The sequence below is a fragment of the Aplysia californica genome, unplaced genomic scaffold (genome assembly GCF_000002075.1).
Source record: "Aplysia californica isolate F4 #8 unplaced genomic scaffold, AplCal3.0 scaffold00128, whole genome shotgun sequence".
Classification (NCBI taxonomy): domain Eukaryota; kingdom Metazoa; phylum Mollusca; class Gastropoda; order Aplysiida; family Aplysiidae; genus Aplysia; species Aplysia californica.
Window position 1 is genome coordinate 1,344,395 of NW_004797398.1, and position 22,579 is coordinate 1,366,973.

The following is a 22,579-nucleotide window of genomic DNA, read 5'->3' on the forward strand; positions in this document are numbered from 1 at the left end:
ATATAAATAAATATGGCAAATCACAGAAGCAATAGCACTAAAGAGTGACTCACAATATGTGTTCAGTAACTGGTATTCAAACTTATACCTAAACACTGTAAAACTCTATTGGGGATCTTACTTTTTTGTTCCTCTACAAGATGTCAGGCTTATTCTCTCTTTTTTTTTTTTTTAAAAAGGAACCTAACTTTTTCAAAGAGATCTATTTGTCTTATGAGAACAAAACGGTTTTTTGGCTTTCAGGTAGCCAAAAATGATTTTTTGTGAAACTCTAAGACTATAATGATAAAGAGTTTCGATTCCATTTCTGCTATGATGATATACATTATTACAAAATTCTACCCATGCTCTTAAACTTTCCGCCAGCCTAGGTGTCTTTCATGTGTGCACAATGCACAACACTATATCTCTAACAAAACCTAACACACATATCTGAAAAGACTTTATGCTCAACAAATCTACCCTGGTAGGATCATGTTTGTGAAAAGGGTCACAGTTCAAACATTCCAGTTCTAAGAAAAAAACTGAACCAGATACTCGGACCCAAGGCACACAGATGACCCTATTCATCAAGACTACTTCATCATTATCATCACTGCCTTTTTCCCCCTGCATCAGGGTAAAGGCCACACACACTTTCCATCTCTCCCTATCCTTGGCCAGCCATCGATGTTATTCCACGCTGTCCCACTTTTCTGTACATCAATTTCTGTGACTCTACTCCAGGTTCTACACAGTCTTCCCCTTGATCTTTTACTTTCAAGACTACTTAGCATAAGATAATTGTCACAGGGATGGTTGGTGGATGCTCTGGTCTGGTTTCCTCCTTCTACTTCTTTTCACTTTTGCTGTCCCCCTAATCTTCCTTGAGCAAAATGAGACTATTAGAAAGCAGACTCAAAGTAGACTACAGCTCAGCATCATCTGTTCATCAAAAAATTGATCAACTAAATATCCACAGCAGCCAAGCTAAAGCATACGATCTCTCAATAGCAGACCAAAAAATAATTTAAAACACCAGAACAAAACAAACAAGGCTTACAAGATGCAAAGCCGTATCATAAACGTCTGATTTGCCAATTTCACGGAAGAACTTGTAGTCTGCTACAGCCACAATGCGGCAAGTGTCCCACGTCGGAACAGTAGCTCGTTTCTTTCGCCCAGAATGATGATCTTTAAGCAAGTAGTGACACAAGCAAAAACAAGGTGAAACAAAAGACAAAGTGAAACACACATCATTGCAATACTTCATGGTATTGGTCTCTATTAGTCTAAAAAAAATATGACTGTATCATATGAGTCAGCAATAACTTCAGATTCCGTCACGTTCATAAAGTGATGAAACATCGCAATACATGAGCAACAAATTGCATTCAAATTCGGCCAAAAAACTAGCAAGGCGGAAAAAAACAAAACAAACACTTAGAGGAAACTAACTAATCTGACATTCAACAAAACACTGAAAAAGAATTAATCTGACACATACAAGCATTGTGATGAATATCTACTTATAAATTGTATAAAACAAAGTAACGAAAGTTTCAAATACACCATATATCGAATATGTAAATTGAAATAAAAAATTAGGTAAAAATAAGCTTGAAGGTATCATGAAATTGTGAATAGAAGTTTCGTTAATTGGTTAAAATTGAAAAGTTGAATAGCAATGAACTTCCATTTCACCTTGAACAATTTTATCAACCACTATCTCCTCTTTGTCGGCCACAGGATCAGCTGAGAAACCATCAGTGTTCCCACAGAAACGGCCTCTGAAAAGAATAAGTAACGAAAATGTTTATACGTCTATCTCAGCACGCCAAGGCTATTTCAGGCTGAACATAATATACTCTTAAAGAATTGAAAATCATAGTATATCTCTAGATCATGCAGACATTTATGTAACTGATATAAAATAATAATAATAATAAATATAATAATAATAATAATAATAATAATAATAATAACACATGGCATTTATATAGCCCTCAACACTGACTCAAGCACACAGGATCCGAGTGCTTTACAATAAAACAGTAACATACCATATAATCTGTACATTGCATTCTGACCTAAATATTTATCTTATTAATTTAAAGGCACAGATTTTTTTAGTAGAGGTTTTACGGTGTTCGCAACTGCATAAGGTCATATGAGCCCCAAGGGGCATATGTCAACAGAGAAGTCCTTACAGGAAATCAGACGTACTTTCCTCATCTCTCTAGCTTCAACAGCACAAAGGTTGCTTCGACTATCAAGGCACCCCGGAAATAGCGGGTCACAAGAGGGTGACAAACAAACAAAAGAAGTAGAGGAAAAATGACGGTAGTAAGGATTAGGAAAGAAAAAGCAGCAGTTCCCTGTTGCAGTTCAGGCACAGTTATGAGCATGACATTGATGAATCAGCCCATTTACAATTCTTCTGTGCATAAGAACTTGAGATGTTAATGTTCCTGCCAGTGGGAAATGCCTAAAGACACTTCAGTCAGTAGCACCACCTGAGGGGGTAAGCACAGATTTAACACTTCAAATATGTAAGCAGATAATGTAAACCAAGCTGACTACACGCAGTTGCACAACACACACAATTTTCACAATAAAAGTTTCAATGAAAACAAACCAGAAAAAAGGCAAAAAACCAAAAACAACACATAATACAGATTTAAAAATACATGCTACAGCCAAAGATATCCATACAAAGAAAGAAACCTTTATTACAAGCCCCTCCCCTAGGTATACATTCAGGGAGATGAAGCAAAGCGTCGTAGACAATTTTCAACATTTTTTAAAGTGAGACAGTGTGAGGAAATCAGGCGCTCGTCAAAATAACTGAATAACAGAAACCATATTTTTTCCACTCAATTTGCAATTTTTATCGAATTTTGGGTTTTTTTTTGTTCAACACCATTTATTGCCAAAAAAGCACATTTCAGAAAGTTCATTATAGGAGCAAAAATTTTTATTTTGTTGTTTCCAAGGACTTTCAAGCTTTGGCAGTCACCCAACCCCGGAAATAGCAGTTCACAAGAGAGTGACAAACATACAAAAGAAGTAGAGGAAAATGACGATAATAAGGATATGCATCTGCAGAAGAAAATATTTCTTAAACAGAAATAGAAGAGAAAAGGATGATGTGTGGTTTCTGCTATGGCTACCGAGACCAATTCTGGCAGAGAAGAGTTTGCCATACTTTGACGACTTAAAAGCTTCCTTTCCCCTTGTGGATGTGCGCAGTTTGCGAACTTTTCTCTTTGCTTCAGAATTTTTAACTCATGAAGCCTCATTCAATTTTCTGCAACAATCAATATTATGAGAAAAAACAATACTACAAACCCGTCATTGTCCTTGTTCTCTTTGTTCCACTTCATATCAGCATTGCGGTAGACAATCATTTGTTCAGAAATGGGCACTGACGGAATATGCCGGGCAGCATCCTGAAGTAGTAAATAGGTAATTTTCATGCATGCATGTTTACTTCGATAGTCTAGAGCAGTAGTTCTTAACCTTGATGGAGGTATTGAACTCTGCAAGTTTCATAGGTGCATTCAACAAAACTTTTCACTTCAAGTTTCATATGTGCATTCAACAAAACCTTTCACTTCCAGTGGAGTGATCGGAACGGGCACACACATACACAATGTGTGGAGCTAGACCTCCCCCAAACCCCAGACACCTGAGATTGACTCACTGAAAAATAGGGTTCCATTGCACCCAGGTTAAGAACCCTGGTGTACAGAATGGGTCATACAAAACACTTTTCATTTTCATTCGGACCTTATAAGACTGCTTCGTACAATACCCTTTGGCACATAATAAATAGTTTGGTAAATGTGGGTGCAATGTTGCTTTCTATGGATAAAATTCTCATTTCACAAAATTATTTGAAAGAACTGTCCTAGAGTGTACAGAGCAATGGAAAATCCTCGGACAATCATCAAGTGCAAGTGGCACTACTGGAGACATGAAAGAGACTCACCTACGCTGTGAGTAAAAAAGCGCGATACTTTCTTCAACAAAATATATCCAAAAAGATTACATTGCGAAAGGGAGGAGTTCCGTGACGAGTGACCACTATGAAATACAGTCTAGAAGAGAGGGTAGTAATTGGGTCAATTGTTAAGATTAGGATTAGGGCGTTAAGGGTAGGGGTAGGGATAGGGGTAGGGGTAGGGGTAAAAGGTCTCCTTTATTGTGTTTGTTGGGGTGGTCGCTCATTACGGAAGTCCTTCCTTCCAAAATCATTCGAGAAAAAGCATTAGCTTCCTTCTTTAAAAAGAAAAAAAAAGACAACAAAAAACTAACAAACAAAAACAACACATTAAAACCTGTGAAGGCCAGTACATAAATAAAAGCCACTCACCTCAATGCCATACATCTGTCCTTTGTAAAAGAGGGAGCCTGTGAAAATGTCTCCCTTAAATGTCCCTCTTATTTCAGATTGCGGGTCCCCTGAAAGGAAATAACATCGGATAAAATTTATTAATAAAATACTGATCAATGCATGCTAGGGGTGATTAACACTTACAGTACCATTGCTAGGCCGTAGTATTCCCTTGCTACCGCTAGCGACTTTAGGCACACTAAACATAATTAAACAACCTATGGATGCACTGCACTGAAGTAAATTCCAAAGGAAGTCACTCTGTATGATAGCTGAATGGTTGATGAACCTATATGATTTTTAAAGAGTGTTTCTTGGGCTGCCAAGGTTTCTTTAATCTAAAAAAAATTCTACCACGGCTTCAGCGTCCTAAACTGGTGCGGTACCTCAGGGTTTTTCACTATATGATATATGAACCTTCGGTACTGTAAGTGTTAAGGAGTAATGAGATATTCAACATATACAAATATGATTAAGTCACTTTTAGAGCTATTAAAGACATTGAAAAGGCTAATCGCCTTTAAATACAATTACAACCAAGAGATGTCATATTATGGTCAAATTTAGCAAAAGCATAATAACAATTGCATTCATATAGCGTACATCCACACTCACCAGCATACTTTATGCCCTTTACTACTATCAAAGCAAAAAGATATATATCTGAAACTTTCCAGAAAAGCTTTAAAACCTTCACATTCAAGACCTGCTTAACCCATTGCTCAGTAGGTTGCTAAAAATAGAAAGTGGTATTTTTAGTACTTTCTTGGACGATTTCCACAACACTAACATAGGATTCCAGAGAAAATTGCAGTAGTTTTGTTAAACGATTCATTTGGCTGCCTCTAAAAACCAAAAGTTGTATCTTTATCCATTTCACTAGTTAACACTTTGTGATTAGCCTGGACAACTTCACTTTGCTTCGATAGAATGGAGAAAATAATTGTCAACAATTTTCAAATAAGTGGGAGCAGCCGGGTTGATATATGGAAGGGGTCACAGCCAGGGATATACTTTTATCTTAATCTGTTTAAGCTTTCATTCTTTTCAGAAGTCACTTTTGTTTCAGTTTTCAGTTTTCTCATTCTCATATTTGACTGACTGATGTGACAAAATTGAAGGAGCCACAATACTCAGCTAAGATCGGACATTTTTTTAATCACTATTGATCACAACTATGTTGTTCTTGCTTCCAAAGCTGGATAAGGAAATTCACTTTCTTGTGTTCTACAGTGATTAACACTCCTTTTAAAACTCTCTCATTCATGTCTTTCTTTCTCGTGCAAAATTAAAAGCCTCCGACTAGAGTGTGGTCTGAAATATTTTTATGGCCCTTCCAGGAATATTCTCCTCTGTCCGAGATCTAGGTAGGAGACCAAAAGCTTCACCTTCAAAATGACTCACAATGTTCAGTATTGCCTTAACACTTTGCAGTCACACAGCCAGCTGTACAAAATACTCCATCTGGTCACCTAGCTAGGAGAGTGACTGCAACAGACTTCTCAGGCCTGGCGCAGAATTGCGCCAGGAGATCGGAACGGATAATTTTCACCGTTGTATTATAGTGCCAAGTGACTGAAAAGTGTTAAGTAATATAAACCATAGAAAACAAAAAAAGTCCTGAAATCATTTACTCAAAAACATTGACAATAAATAACAATAACAATAAAGCAATAATAATATGTAATAATAGTGAGTATAATAATAATTATTAAACTATAATAACAATAACAATAATAAATAGCAGGAGAAGTAAAAACCTGTTATATTTTTGCACTGTGGCTTATCATCCACGCTTTTACCACACACAAAATCCCTTTACTGCTTGTATGAGTACTGGTTCACAACATACAATGTAAAGAAAGTACATACGCACACGATTTCCAACTCTTTCTTGACATTACTTAAAGGAAATCAGTAGGTTTATTATTAAAAGGCTGTTCAAGTGAGAAGACACAAACAACTGTTTCTTCTCGCATATATCAAGAATAAGTGACCCATTGCATAATGATGATTCCTACTCAGAATTTACGGGACAGAAGCTATAAGTTGCAGAAATGATTCTAAAAAAACATTCTATTCAGCACACTGAGTTGTCATTGGAGTTGTACACAAAGGGACAGGATGAGCACGTAAGGAGAGAGACAACATTTTAAATTTCACTTACCATCACAAGATCCTACATAGACCTGATCATGCCGAAAGCCAAACTCGCGGGGCACCCCATCTGCTCCATACACTTTGAGCTTGAATTTCGGCGAGAAAAAGCCTGTTCGAGGAGTCATGTGGCAGACAAATGTCCTTCAAATAGAAGAGAGTGTGAAATAGTTTTAGTAAGAGTTTTTCAGCACTATATAATGGCAAGTCAGCACTGCAATGGACACAGCAACAGATACTGGCATTTGTGGTTTGAAGCATTTAGCGTCTTTTTGCCATCACAAGCAGAAGACTGGAGGTCAATTCCCTTGTGAGGAGAATCATTATCAAGTTTATCCGTCTTGTCTGTGCAAAATTTGTGTCCCTCTTAGTCGTTCAGAGGGGATGTTGTTACATCTCTCTCAGTCCGGCTTGGTCCTGTAGGTTGAAGCCCGCCTCCTAAATGATTCCTAAATTGTATCAATGGGGGTTTAAAAACTCCTCTATATTATATTAAAAAAGCATTTTTTTTCTACAGTAAAAGATACCAACAATGAGGACAACAGTGGCAGAGAAAGAGCAAAGGGGTGTCAAAATTTTAAAACGTGATCTCATGGAACCAATCCACTTAAACAACATATTTTAAACATTTGGCGAAATAGGCCATAATAATATACAAATATTGTTATTAAAAGAGAAATAAAGTAAAGTAATAAACTTGCTCATACGCCATGAAGAAGACTAATTATAAACTTACATGTTGTATGCCGTGAAATGAAACTCTTTTGTCAAGTCATTCATCATATCCTTGCTCTGGTCCACACTTCGGCGAATTCGAGTTTTCACTGACGTCTCACTACCTCTAATGAGCTCATGGTAGCTGACTTTGTCGTGGATATTAGCTGAAGGAATATAAAAAAAGGCACAAAATAATTTCATTATGAAAAAGAAAATAACATTATAACCATTGTTTACACTGTTAGACCCTTAGTCTTTTAATACTAATATAACTGGGACCTAATTCATATTAATTTTATTAAAATAACAACATTAATGATTTTTTACAAAGCACATCCATGCCCTAAAGCATGCTTGTGCTTTACCACTATTTTTACCACAGTAGACCCGAAAACGACTAAGAAACATTCTCAGCTTCCTGTACAGTGCATTCTGTAGATTACACACACTATAAATAATAAACACTAACAAACTGACAAGATCTTTCACAGTCTGTCTATATATAGATAACTGGGTATTTGTTCCCATCTGGGTGAAAATTCACGTAAAGTGCCTTTTCTAAGGACACAAAATCGTCAAGCCCCTGAGAGGATTTGAACCGACGAACTTGCCTTATGGTTGAGAGCCCAAAAGCCTTTAACCTAACCAGTAGACTAAAGCTGACCACTTCACAACAAACTATACTTAGGACTAGATACAAACGGATCATAACAGTGCAGTTCTTTGGTAAAAGTATGGATAAATTTATAATTCCAAATCAATCAGAAATGGTCTTGTGGATTGCAGGAAAAAAACAAGATTTGGCAGTCAGATTTCCCAGATAAATATTGTTTTCTGCAAGTCTATTCACATTCAATAAAGTACTGTTACTTTCTATGTTTGAAAAATTACTCCAGGTGCTTTATTTTCCTTATAAATCCAATTAACTCACTTCAGACGGGTCACACAACAGTTGCGTGACCCCCGCCGCGACGCTCGCGACGGGTCTCACAAGCCCGGCGTGACCAACTTTGGAATTTTTTTTTCGCTCTACAAATCACGCACGGATCGAGAGACCCGCCTCATACCCTTGTTTGGCAAAGCCTGAGCTACTTAGACTTCGTTTCGTATCTCTGGGGCCGGTAGTTTTTAAGTTATTGAAGGTGAAGGGCAGTGACCCCAACTGGGGTTGAACAGACCGGAACTCGCGCTTTGTTTTTTTCTATTCAGCTCATAGTAATCCGACAGTCGCGTCGTAGTAACGGTCGAAGAAGTCGCATGAACAAGAATCACATAATTTCGCCGTTTTTTATACTTCTGTGCGTTTTACTAGTCCTAGTGTCTCAGAATATGATGTGTCTAATAGTTAGGATCCTGGATATGTTCCCGAACACGGCCGGAGTCGTAGTTCTAGGGCTAGATCTAGCACTAGTACCGGTGTTGTTTTTCGCGCAACGAAATCACAACGTCGTGCCGTACATCTGTCTCATGTAATTCAGTGTGTATGGGTCTGAATCAATGCACAAACCAGCTTTTATTTTATATTTTCACCAAACACTCACACATGTATACAAATCAAACCAGAACACTTTGAACTTTTATTTTTGTTGTTGCAGTGAATTTCATTCTACTTGTCACGTCTCTGGAAATTTTTTGGAAAATCAAATTCATGCCAATTTTTAAAAAATCATACAAATTAAAATATTAGACTTAGACAACTTTAGTTTTTTTGTATTAGATTAAGGTTGAATGTTACTTTACTGTGTCAAAAAATGATTACAATAGGGTAATTCTGAGAGTTGTGGTGATTTATTGAAATACCCCCAAAAACGCCAGTCTTCAACGCTTGTGACTGGTGAAAGGGCCCAGTCGCAAGTGAGTTATCCCTGGAAGTGCGCAGGCCCTATAGGGCATAGCCGCGCTAACCGGGAAGCGACAGGCCCTAGGGCCAACCTACTTTGACCGGGAAGCACGCAGGCCCTCTAGTCTACATTATAAAAATTATATATTTAGACCCTGACCCTTTTCGATGGAAAATTTCAGTATTCCTTTATATGGAAAATGACGTAGTAAAATGCAGGTCAAAGTTATAAATTGGGATCAATGACTGTTAGTGATCTTTTGGCCCAGATATCGATTGATAAAGTGGCGTGGTCCAGCTGAGCAACTACACTGCTATGATTGTGTGTTATCGCTTGTTCCACTGTGCTAATGTACTAAAATTATGTGAGTTCATCGCGTTTTGCGCTTTGTTTGTATTTGTTAGATCGCTTATAAATCATTTTTGAATGGCTCATTCTATCAGCTCTGAGAAAAGATATGGATGCCTGTAATTTTATCATCTGTTGAGCCGTAAATGGTCATTTTTCAAGTAGGTATACACGTAACACATCTCTCTAGCTGATTTCCCCCCCCCCCTCCAAACCCTTTAATTTACAACCGATTGGTCGTGGTGGCACAGCATTTGGGCTTCAGGGTCGGTTACTTAAGGTGAAACGCTGCGCGCTTCGTCTTGAGTAACATTATTTTTATACCATGTCATGGGAGAAGTTCCACAGAGGGCCGACACTTACCATGACAAGGGTAATCCTCACCTTCTGCAGTCCCTACAAGTTTGTTTATATATTGGCAGTGAGACCGCACGAGACTTCCAGTAGATGACTCGCGGGAATGCCACATTGTCACGTCCTAACGTCATTTTGACATTTCCCATTTTTAATATTTGCTTTTATAAAATATATAATATAAAGTAACTGTGATTTAAATTCTTGGTAAGATTGAAGAATTCCGGACCAGCGGATTAAGACTGCTTTTGCCTAGATCTCTGTTCTCAACCTTAGGAATTCCTGATTTTCCCCAGTTTTTTATCTCCCTAAATGAAGAATCTCGGACCAGTAACTATTCATTAAGTTTGTCATGGGGGAGAACCCCTTCCTCTTTCCTCGCCCCCCCCCCTCCCCCCCTCCCGTTCTCGCAAAATAATCAAAACTTCATTGGCACATATATTCTCACAGTTTCCCTGGCAAGACAGTCCAAAAATCTCTAGATCTAGCAATCTCGTTGGCCGAACGTAAAAAAAACCCCGTAGTAACTCGTAGGGACCGCAGAAGGGTAATGATTAGATCTACCATGACAAGGTCCACTGAGAAAACTATACAACAAGAGTTGGATTGGGTTAGGGTTAGGGTGTGTGTGTTGTTGGTCGGCCGGCCCTCTTCAATGCTCTTCCCAGTATGGACCATACAATATCATACATCATACTACACACAACATGATGATTATGATGGCTCTTTCTCCCCTTCCTTCTGTTCTGGTTCAAAAGTGGACACTTTTCTCAACACATGTACCTTTTCATAAAAATTATTTATGAGGGACAAATCGTTACGTAAGTAACTGAAGAATGCACACACAGACTTTGGTCACTCGAAATTTGGAATGGTTGATTTGGTGGAACTCCTTCCGCCCTCGGAGATCATTTTTAAAACTTCGCCCGAGTTTAGAGACTGATTTTGAGTTAGATTATTTACCTTCACACGCAAGAACATCGATCAAAGTAAGATAGGCTATTGTAATAAAAAATATTTTCGCAAACAGAAACATTTTTCAACTGTTCTGAAACAGAAGATTATGTCTACTCTAGGCCTAGCACAATCCTCGTTGAACGTTGAGCGCTCTGCTCCCTTCTCGTATTCCTTTCCGGTCGGTCCCTATGGGATTGGCGTTGCTCGCTGACAACAAATAAAAACTGAACCTGTCAAACCCCTTGCCATTTCCGGTTATATTGTAGTTGTTGCAGTTGTAAAATTTATAAATTGGGAGAGAGAGAGAGAGAGAGAGAGAGAGAGAGAGAGAGAGAGAGAGAGAGAGAGAGACTAAAGTACCACGTAGGCCTAAAGTCTTTTTTTTTGTAAGCGTTTTACAGCGTTCGCAACTGAGGTCATATGAGCGCGCGGGACACATTATCAAACATCTCCCAGTTGGTAGGGAATTTTGAATTTTGCCCGGGTGGCGGCCCAAGCTTACTCTTATTGATTTTAGACCACCAAGGGATCTTTAACGTGTGCAACTTACACACGGAACCTCCGATACTTTTCGCGCTTGTCCGAGAAGACTAGGTGTAGATCTTTTGTCGCCAAAAGTCTAACGAGTTGGGTGGAAGAGCTTTTATCTTCATGTGCCCCCAAAATTAGGCCTAATTAACTTCTTCTCAAAATATGCGTATCGCAACATGAGTGTGTGTGTGTGTGTGTGAGAGAGAGAGAGAGAGAGAGAGAGAGAGAGAGAGAGAGAGAGAGAGAGGCAGAGAGAGAGAGGGGGGGGGAGGGCGGACGGGAGGAGGGGTGGTGGAAAGAGAGAGAGTTTAAGAAAAGTCTTAAAGACACGTCATTATGTTAAACACTTCCTCTGCTTGCGGGCTAAACTACTCAATACAAGTTAGGGACCACAATTTCACAATAGTATGTGTGACAAACAAGTATTGAGAAGTTAGGTGAGTGAGTTGTTTCCATTGCAAGGAAGGGTCATCGATGTTTACAATGATGAACCGATTTGACACATGTCGTTTAATCTAGCTACGCTGTTTAGACTGGGTGATTTAAGGGGGATAATTTTCCGTAAAATTGAACCTGTTTTTGACAATCAATCATGTGATTTTCAGTGAGTGGTATGGGTTAAAAAATGAGTTTGACGATGCTAGGGGTATTTGTTGCGGGCACATTAAGCGATTTTTACAATGCCTCCAAGAAGACGTCTGAGTAACATCGACAGGGGACGAGCCCTTGCCTGGCTCCACGAAGGGATTGCTGTCCATGAAGTGGCAAGACGGCTTGCTGGGAGTCTCTCAGTGATCATCAGACTGAAAGAACGGGTTTCTGCAACTGGAAATGCTGTTGAGCGAAAGCGGTCCGGACGTCCACGTTGCACCACACGACGAGAGGACCGGGCGATCGCCAGAACAGCCCTGGCAACTCGAACCTGCACTGCCCGTCACATCAGACAGCAGATGGTACACCCAGGCAACGTTGGAATCAGCGACCAGACCATTAGAAACGGTTGCATGAGATTGGGCTACGCTCCAGACGACCAGCAGTCTGGGTTCCACCGACACAAGCCCATCGGATTGCTCGCAGAACCTGGTCCGCCCAACACCTTAAGTGGACACGCCCGCAATGGTCTACTGTGTTCTTCACGGATGACTACAGGTTCAACGATGGCAGGATCTGTGTTTGGAGGCGCCCTGGTGACGACTGTGTACAGAAACATGACCGGTATGAAGGAGGCTCCGTTATGGTGTGGGGGAGGATTGTACTCAACCACCGGATTGTTTTGTTCCCCCCCCCCCCCCCCGCAGCGCATTCAAGGCACTCTGACGGGTATCCGCTACAGGGACGAGATTCTCCGCCCATTTGCAATTCTAGCTCTTCGAGCAATGGACCAGGGCTCGATACTCCAGGACGACAACGCCAAACTTTGCCGCGCCCGAGAGGTAGATGACTTCCTGCAGCCGCAGCACGTGATCAGGCTTGACTGGCCAGCCCGATCACCGGACCCTAGTCCCATTGAACACCTGTGGGATGCTCTTGGGCGCCGAGTAAGAGACCTCCAGCCACCACCAAACAACGTGGACGAACTCTTTAACATTTTGGACCAAGAATGGCAAGCCATTCCACAAATGTCATTGCGAACACTTATTCAGTCCATGAGACAATGATGCAATTACGTCTGTTTTCTTGCAAATGGTGACCACATGCGCTTTTCAGCCCTAATTGTTTATGACGGCTGTGATGGGAATTTTAAAAACATGGGTTACCCCTTTCAACTTCAACATTACCCATTTTCCTTTTAAAAATGTGCAAAATGCCGTTTGCAAAAGGTAATATGATGAATAAAGACCTCTTTCAAACAATTTTGAACCGTGTCTTGTTTTTCAGTTTTATGTACTATGTGTGGCTTTAAGTGGTCTTTAACTTATTTTGAGTAGATTAATTTTTATTGTAGGCCTATATATGTGAGAATGTGGGACAGGGAGTAGTCTCTCTCTCTCTCTCTCTCTCTTTCTCTCTCTCTCTCTCTCCCTCTCTCTCTCTCTCTCTCTCTCTCTCTCTCTCCCTCTCTCTCTCTCTCTCTGTGTGTGTGTGCGCGTGTGTCTGTGTGTGTGTGTGTGTGTGTGTGTGTGTGTGTGTGTGTGTGTGTGTGTGAGAGAGAGAGAGAGTGTGTGTGTGTGTGTGTGTGTGTGTGTGTGTGTGTGTGTGTGTGTGTGTGTGTGTGTGTGTGAGTGTCTTTGTGTGTTGCTGTTGTTGCTGTTGTTTTTGCTGCTGCTGCTTTGATGGTCTCACAGTGACCATGCGAATAGAATGTCGATCTTTGATTTTTCAATTGAGTTGAGTGATAATAATATACATTGTACAACGCTCATGCAGAGCCTTCTCCTTCTGGCGCGATATGAAGTCACAATATTATCATCATCATCATCATCATTATTTTTTAAAATTATTCTCATGATCATTTTCATTATTATTATTATTATTATTGTTGTTGTTGTTGTTGTTGTTACAAGTGTACAAAAAGAAGACACCATGGTAATTTTCCTGAGGCTTTATTTTCATTTAATACTGTTCTTTCATAATTGAGGCCAGTGCTTGCCAACCAGAGCGATTTCGCCCTCTGTTCAACGATTGATACTTTTGTTGTATCAATGGAGGTCACCCGGGTATTATTAGCCTAATTAATAGTAATAGAGGTATTATATGTAGGCTAATGAATATACCTATTCTGAAATTAACGTGTCCCGCGCGCTCATATGACATTATGCAATTGAGAGCTCCGTAAAACACTTACCAACAAAAAAAAAATGAAATGAAAAATAACCTTTTCATTCAAGCAAATTTTGCTCGGCAAGGTATCTTCCCCATGCCTAAATTGAACATCGGGTGTCTGTGCAATGTGAACGGCCCAACCAGTTACATCTAGTAATCTACATTATACTATAGACGCCCGAGTCACATCTGCTGACGAAAAAGAAAAGAAAAGCTACAGACTTCAGAGGATTTGTTTTTTAAATACAGGTGCATTAAAAGGCCTCATTGACAAAATTCAGATAATTCAGAAGGCGAGTTTTGGCCCTGCCTGTCAGATTCACATGACTACATTAATAAAATTGCACCAAGTGCAAGTCAGTGAATTATCAACAGTGTTACGCTCTGACAATGTGATTAGAAGAATAATAGGGTTGCTTTTTTTTGTCTTACGACCATTGCTAAGGTCAATTTAAGGTCTTCAATTAAAATCAAGAGTACGAGAGTAGTCTACGTGGGCTTACCTTTCTCATCATTAGAATAAGAAGGGTATTTTTGTACTTCGAAACTTTTTTAAAAAAGTAATCAGTTACAAGACTGGAGCGTAACACCATCACTTCGTGGGTTAAAACGTTAGGATAGCAGAAACCTTTCTTTTAAACATATTTAAAATAAACAAATGTCAAAAATACAGTCAACAAATCCCGGTATACCGCCTACCTTGGGGCACGCATAAAGTTTGCGGAACATGTTTAACAGCGGGACTGGCAGTATGGCCTAACGGGATAGCACCGATTGCCATAGGTCTTGACGAGTGGAGGACAGGTATAGAGACAAACTGTGCATGGCCATATTTCTTCCCATACCCGGCATGTTTGTCACAACCATTTTCATATAAAGTCAATTAATATGTTTTTGGTTCTTTTCTTTATCGGCCGTTTTCTCAAAACGCGATTTTTCTCTATATAGGCCTTTTTTTAAATAACGTCGTACTCCACCATTTTACATCCAATCTTCATGAAATTTTCACAGAAAGAAGAAAAAATGTAAAACTAAAGATTTGTCTGTTGAATTTTTTATATATATATGGAAAAGATTTTTGTTGGTGGTGTCTGGAGTGTGGATTTTCACGAATTTTTTGCAAACTTGAATACTACCTCAGGAAAAAATTCATTAAAAATTTTCTAATTCGTTTAGGAAAAACACGTCAGACAAATTTTAAAATCTAATGTTTGTTAACACGCATGCAAAAAACCCCCCCAAAAAACAATCAGTTTCCACGAGCAATAATTCGTGCGGTAGTCATTACGTAAAACATCCCAACAAAATCTAATGTGACCGCCGTATCCATAGAAACAAAACTTTTTTTTTTCAAATTTGATTGCGGATTTTAGGACTCCTTACTATGCTTGTTATATGAGTGAAATTTGGTTAAATTTGATCCACTACTAAGCAAGTTAGCCTTCAGGTGTAGCCCCCCCCCCCCCTTAAACTAAATTCAGATTGAAAGAAGCTAGGATCAGAAGCTAGGCTGTTTGTATCAGGGGCCCTGTAGACGTCCATGGTTTTTAAAAACTGATACTCGTCAGTCCTTGGGCCGCCTTAGACCTCATATCAGGTAGATTTGAGTATGAATTCTCTTGTATAACATAAAATCCTCACTGGCGCCCACCAGACATTGGGTTATTGGGCTGATACCTGGTGAAGTCATATATTTAACTCTCAGGCCAAGTTGGCGCAGCTCCTTTGAATTCTTCAGACGACTTTTAAACGCCATTTCAATTCTATTTTAAATATTGGCCAAGGCTTTGAACTAATAGCATTAATCTATAATCAGCGCAAATCAAGAGAAAATCGGCAAGCGCCTAGAAATAGGCAGAGATTTCAGACACGAGTGTGGGCAAGAGATTATCAAGCAGCCACTGTGTGGGTGGAGTGGGCCATGCGTAGTGTTTACCTCTGACAGCCACTTCGCTGGCAGTACAGCTGGCTAAATTTACATTAGTTGGCAGTTGTGAAGCCACAAATAAAATGATTATATCATTCCTCTAGCGTACAGTGGGGGGGGGGGGGGGGGGGGGGGGGGCTACTAATAAGGTTTGACTGTAACATCAGATAATAAATACATATCCATGGCTAGATGCAAGACTCCGACAAATGCCATTTTCCAATTTGGCATTTGTGGGAGTCCTGCACATAGGCTATATTATAAACTGTGTGTATCATTGCATGTCTTGCTCCCAGCCATGAATATAAATGACGTTAGTTGGAGTCTTGCGTCCAGCCATTGATATAATGACTCTTGCAAAGTACAGCAACTATCAGTAATTGCACAGACAAACAAAATAACTGCTTCATAAAATTTGAAGATTTTATTCTGAACTCCCTCCCCATGCAAAGAGTGAAGCCAAAACAAACACAACATTTGATTACAAGACACACATTCCATTAAAAACTAATCTGCCGCTATGACTGAGTCCATTGGAGAGACATTGGTACACATATCATGAGAAATTCATTCATTTCAGTAAGTCAGTAACCATGACCTTTGCCTTCATGCACACAAATGACAGTTATTCAGAAACAGTCATAACAGAAACATAAATCTGCCAAACTGCTTTCTTACGTTAATACAGAGCGGACGCACTAACTTTTTCTCTCAACATATTGCTCATATTCTGCCCTGCAACATATTGCTCACATTCTGCTCTGCCACAGAGTAAACAACTCTTTTCTTAAAACAAAATCTTCTCAAATACTTTTTGAGCCCAAGTAAGAGAGAGCAGACAATCAAATTTCCACGGCGCTAAATGGGATTGACCCAATGACAATATTGCAGTTCAAATCTGTGCTTGACTTTTGTTTTAAGGGGAGGAGGAAGACTTATGAAAATCATTTGTTTAAATCTAAGTATTTCATCACAAACAGACCTGATTCACATTTAAAAAGCATACTTTAAACTACAGTAATTAGAAATTATTCATAAAAACCAAGTTCATTTATAAAGTTGTTCATTCTCTCTTTTGGTTAAGTTTTGACAAGTGATATATTTTGGCTGTGTGTACATTTGATATACAAGCCGGTGGATACTTGCCCTGAGGCGACCGGGTGTTACTGGTTGAGCAACAACATTAGGAAGCTAAAACAAAATCACAACACTTAAACAAAAAAGACTACAATTTAGCATTGGGCGGAATGGTGAGAGCCCATGGGCTGCTGGATTAACAACAACAACAACAAAACAAATCTCAAACAAGAAAACAACATCATTTCACAAAGGCTGATAATACATGGAAGTAATCGTGTTTTTTTCTAACAAGACATGAACTATCACTGTAGGCTAAGTTATCAACAGTGTTTTTTAACCTCTCTAAACCCTCAAAACTCCCAAGCAAAAGAAAAAGAAAAAAAAAACCAACCACAAAAAAAATTATAACGAAAAATCCCCATAAAACAATCGACGTCATTTGGATGTAGTAGAACTTCTGGAGCATATTGCAAGAGTGACTCTGGACACGTGCTGCCTGCTAGGTGACCCTAAGACAAAGGCACTTTTTACATTAAAAGCATTTGACTAGACTTTGCACGAATTATATTTTCTAGCTGCTCCCCTTACATTATAACTGGTGATGATCCTCTCTCTGTAAACCATAATCTCAGAGTAGCCTACTTCACCTTAAAAAAGTAGCCAAACAGACTTTACAAAGGTCTAGGGGAGGAGCAGTGGATGCAGTGCTTACTCAGCTCAGAAATGTAAAGTGTTAGTCTTTGAACAGGTAAGGTTGGGCTTGGAAAAAAATGTAAGAACACAAGATGCAAGTTGAAACTGTCATTATTCAATAAAAAATGTGGTTTTGAATATTATTACCACAGTTAAAACTGTTTAAACAAACAATCTCTCTCTCTCTCTCTCTCTCTCTCTCTCTCTCTCTCTCTCTCTCTCTCTCTCTCTCTCTTTTTCTCTCTCCAATTAAATCTTCCCTCACTGAACCCAGATCTTTTATTTTGTACCAATCATTAGTTCTTCTATATGTTTTGAATATAAAGAATATATAAGAACAAAATTGTGAAAATCCATTTGCCATGTGTATTTATCGGTAGGTGCATGTTCACTATGTATGTGCTAGACTGCATTCTTCTATACTCAGAGTCAATATCCATTATCTTTTCACACAGAAGGCAACTATACCATTGCTGCTTGGTCAGGGAAACATCTAGTTTGTGGTAGTCAAGGCTTAACTCTTCATGGGAAGAGCAAACATTTGCCAGCAGCAGGACCACATGAAGCCAAAATGACCACACATTGAGATATGAAGCACAATAAAGAGTTGAAAAGTGTTTAATCACTTCAGCAAAGCTGTGACTAGAGTAAAGAAGTGTGACAAAAAAGAAAAATAGAAGAGGGAGCTCAGAAAGTGGGAATAGACGTTCATTTTAAAGTTGAAAAATCACAACTTACAAAATTTAAATAAAAGTAAGTTCCTTTGCATATCACTTTTCACATATCAAATGAGACAATATGCCAATGATCTAAATGTTCAGAGAAAACATGAAGTCAGTAGGACACTTTCAAAATGAGCGCAAGGATCACCCTTACTAGAAACATGCAGAGGAATCTTCTCACATGTGTTAAGCCTGCGGCTTCACCTAAAAATGAACACAAAATATCCTCAACAACAAAATGGCAGCCTATTTCTTTCACTTTTCTCAATTCCTTTAATTATGAAAAGACTGTTTTGACAGGATAGTTTTCCAAAGGAAATATTCCAAAAAGTCCAGATAAATATCCCGTAATCATAATTTGTGTGCATGCCAGGAAAAAGTTAGTACAAGACCTATTTGCTCAAACTGACATACAGGGCAATAAAGGTTGGAAATTGATTTTCATTTTATAGAAATGATTCGTTACTCTTTAATCTACAGATATTTACAAGGCTTTGTGTGTATTTTATGCTATAAATGTATTTTTGAAGGTATATTTTGACACAGGCCCTTTTATGTATTTAATCACAAAAATTGTGTGAGAATATTTAATGTCAGAGCCTACATTGGTAGAAAGTTTCTATGGCTCATTTATAAAAACAAACCCTATCACATTTCATACCAAAATTTAAGTCATTTATCTCAATCTGGGAAGTAAGCATGAGCATAACAAAATGGTCAAGGATGGTAGGTTTTGCACATTTGTACCTTTTTCCACTTTTTGAGAAAAGAGATGTATACCTTTTTTCCACTGGCTGGTATATAAATAAAATGACTATACTCCAGAAAAAACTTAACACTTGACTTTTCAATCCAAGATACAGTTCTACATTCTTCGAAATGACTCAAAGCGAATGAGTCTAGACAAAGTAGGTAACAGAGGCAAAGAAAGAGAAAGTGTTATTTGAAGCAAGGACGGGTCTGCAAAGATAGTCACGCATTGCACAAATCTTAAAATTTCTATTTTGACTCCAAAGAAAGAGATGTGTACGATTTCACAACCCAACTTAAAAACTATTCACAGCAACCTGTCCCCGAAATCTTGAACTATATATATATATGGTGCGTCCATTCTTCTATCACACATACAGAACATTAGAGCAGTTACACAGATATCCTGTGAAAATGATAAAACATCTGCTGACTGAGCTTACAAACAGTCGCTGATCAATGATCAACAAAAATGACCGCAAAACCATGAAAGTCATCATAAATAGTTAAGACCCCAGGACCATGCAATATAAAATTCATCTTTGTACAAATCAGGAAAATAATGACAGAAGCTCTTTTCAATCAAGGAAAAAAACATCCCGTTCTGTGAATTTATTTACAGATGACCTGCTGCAAGATGATGAACACTAATCTTCATACAACAGGAATTCAAATAAATTATTCACAATAAATCAATTTGAAATTAACACACAGACATGTTAGTTTTATTCACATTATCCTGCTGTGAGCATTGAACCACATTCACCAGGTTTTGAGGGCAAAAGCCCTGTAGAAATATGCAGGCAGAGATATAAGTAAATTGCTGCAAGTACCGGAGTGATATTGCCCTATTGGAAAGGCTGTGCTGATAGAATTGCAAAACAGGACTGGCTTCGTATGCATGGCACTGCCTCAGTCAGATGTCATCAGAACTCGACAGATGAAATCTGTTGAAGCCTTCCAGTTTATATCTGAAGCAGATAAATAGATAGAAATTGCCATTTTGTTGTTATTGCCAAAAACAGCATCCACTACACTGAGTACAACAAGACAGTGAAAAACAGCAAACTATGAAACATGACTTGGACAACAAAAACAAAAATGAAAAAGGAACTTCATTAACATAGTATATAAACACAATATTTTTGGAAGGAGACCCGTCATCAGCTTCATATAAATCTCTTAGTTCAATATAAGTGTTCTAAACGTTTGGGAAAAGAAAACAATTCAAGGAAGAGATACAGTTGTTGCTTCTTTATCTTATATATCATCTCCAATTGACAATGGCCTGATTCCACAGTGTCGTGACACATTTATTTCAAGATGTTGTTGCACATCTTGTCAGTGGTCTCCACTACACCTTGAGACATACTCTATGAAAGACATTAGACTTAATTCTTTTAGTCCAATCAAATATGTTGTGGACATACAACTTTGCAGGTCTGTCAGTCTGCTTCTTTTTTTTTTTCTTTGTCATTTTGGCCTGTGCTACAGCCTTCCTGATAAAACAATTACGATGCCTAAAGGCACTTCAAATAGCAAGTTTTTCTTGTTTCTCATAAAATTTAAGAGTTCTTGGTCTTTCAGAAATTCTGTGAATGAGCATGCAGGCACTTGGGTTTTTTATTTGTTCATTTTTTTAAAACCAACAAGTGCACAGAAGCCTTTTGTAACATGAAATTTTGCATGCCCTTATCGACACAAATTTGATCATTTAGGAGGTGGGTTTCTGACTCTGCATGTCATGGCTATCCCAAACTGAGAATTTACAACATATCAGCAGAAAGACTGAGATGCTCAATAAATCAGTAAAAATTCTCCCCATGCCAAAATTGAACTTCGGTCATCTGGGTGTGACAGCCAAATACCTACCTGCTACGTCACAGATGACGGTCATGAAATTTGATCTTCCTCAGATGCATACTAATGAGGAACCTTTAAAAAAAAAGAAACAAATAAAGGTACCTGGGACATGCTTGTGCAGGTGTGAGTGCACTAGCTGTAGGCCCAGCCTACCGGCACCCACTGAGGCTCTCTCTCCAAGCGAGCTGCTAGTCCCAAAAGCTCTGTTGCTGCCGTCTCTAAGTCGTCGTTGATGATGACACTGTCGAAAAGATGACGATAACGGTCCTCCATCTTGGAAGACATCTCCACGATGTCCCTCATTTCTTCAGCCTGGAAAAGAAAAACAGAACAGAAAGATTAGTCTTTGACAACAAAATCTCTGTCTCTTCAGTAATTGATCTATTCTGATGTAAATAATCAGTAAGTTCACAAAGCATGACTATCCTATATATCTGTTTACTTGAAAATCATAACAAGGTACATACAAATTTGCATAGATGACTTTCATATAAAAGGGGGGGGGGGGGGGGAGTATAAGTAATAGACCTACAATTCACTTTGTGGCTACACCAACAGCCTGTGCTTTCAATTCACAAAGATGAAAAGAACTCCATATCATTGACTAATAATTATATCATACATCATATATATTATATAATAATATATAGGACTGAAAGATTCACCTGAAAGTGGCTACTGTGCTTTAATGTTTAAGAAAAAGAAAACCATTTTCTGCATTCAATGGTTGGTACAAGAACATATCTGGTCCCTGACAAAAGTAACATTCAAACATCTACATCGCAAAGAAATCCAAAACGGGAGCTAGGACACTAAAAGCACATCATTATTCTACAACACACTCGAACATGAGCATATTCAAGAATGCTGCAATGGAAATTTGAGCTGTATTTACATTAAGTACAGCTTTTCGTTTGTTTTGGAAATGCAGAAAGCACCAAGGAACCAAAAAGATTCCATCATGTGGACAAATAACAGCAGTCATATGGTTACTGAAATCCTCAAAAAGTTATACTTGGAACTTATCTAAAATTGTAAAGGTATTAAAGGGGAACTCCCCACCTCACAGAGGTTATCTTTAAGCATTTATTGTTCAAACATCACAAAGGATATTTCCATTTTTGAAAAGTTGCAGTTATTAACAGTATTGCCCTATTGTTAGCCGACTACAGTATTCAAACACTCATTAAAAGAAAGAACTCACTCAGCACTGGTACGTTTTGTTAATCTATTTTGGTGATAGGCCTAAATAGCTGATGGAATGTTCATTTTTAGCCTGGCAGTTTTCTCACAGGAAACTTGTATGAAACTTTAACATGTTATTAACTCATTCCTAACTGGGAGCACCACTTTATGGCTCGCACCACCTGTTGTATGGTTGCGAGCTGTAGTTCACAGCTTGATAAATGTGTTTACTATATGAAAAGAGTTGTTTTCAGCAACTACTATGAGTCATGGACTGCACAAAGGTTGGAACTGTGTACTAGAGCAGCTGACA

General features: G+C 38.6%; 2 protein-coding genes across 4 annotated transcripts in view; both read right to left on the reverse strand.

Annotated features, from left to right (window-relative positions):
• Positions 1-10,949, reverse strand: part of LOC101847717 (ADAM 17-like protease) — a 44,683-nt gene extending 33,734 nt beyond the window's left edge. The window contains exons 1-7 of the mRNA XM_005096426.3: positions 10,759-10,949; positions 7,272-7,416; positions 6,546-6,679; positions 4,358-4,446; positions 3,331-3,431; positions 1,684-1,769; positions 1,043-1,173 (exon numbers count right to left, since the gene is read on the reverse strand). Coding sequence (XP_005096483.1) covers positions 1,043-1,173; positions 1,684-1,769; positions 3,331-3,431; positions 4,358-4,446; positions 6,546-6,679; positions 7,272-7,416; positions 10,759-10,831 — 759 coding nt within the window. The 5' untranslated portion in view covers positions 10,832-10,949. The remainder of the gene's footprint in view (positions 1-1,042; positions 1,174-1,683; positions 1,770-3,330; positions 3,432-4,357; positions 4,447-6,545; positions 6,680-7,271; positions 7,417-10,758) is intronic.
• A 5,433-nt stretch (positions 10,950-16,382) lies between these two features.
• The window catches only part of LOC101847951 (MAGUK p55 subfamily member 7), a 30,591-nt gene continuing 24,394 nt past the window's right edge, over positions 16,383-22,579 (reverse strand). For all 3 annotated transcript variants that reach the window (XM_035969235.1, XM_035969234.1, XM_013081391.2), the window contains exons 19-20: positions 21,184-21,393; positions 16,383-20,189 (exon numbers count right to left, since the gene is read on the reverse strand). In XM_035969235.1, coding sequence (XP_035825128.1) covers positions 21,214-21,393 — 180 coding nt within the window. In that variant the 3' untranslated portion in view covers positions 16,383-20,189; positions 21,184-21,213. The remainder of the gene's footprint in view (positions 20,190-21,183; positions 21,394-22,579) is intronic.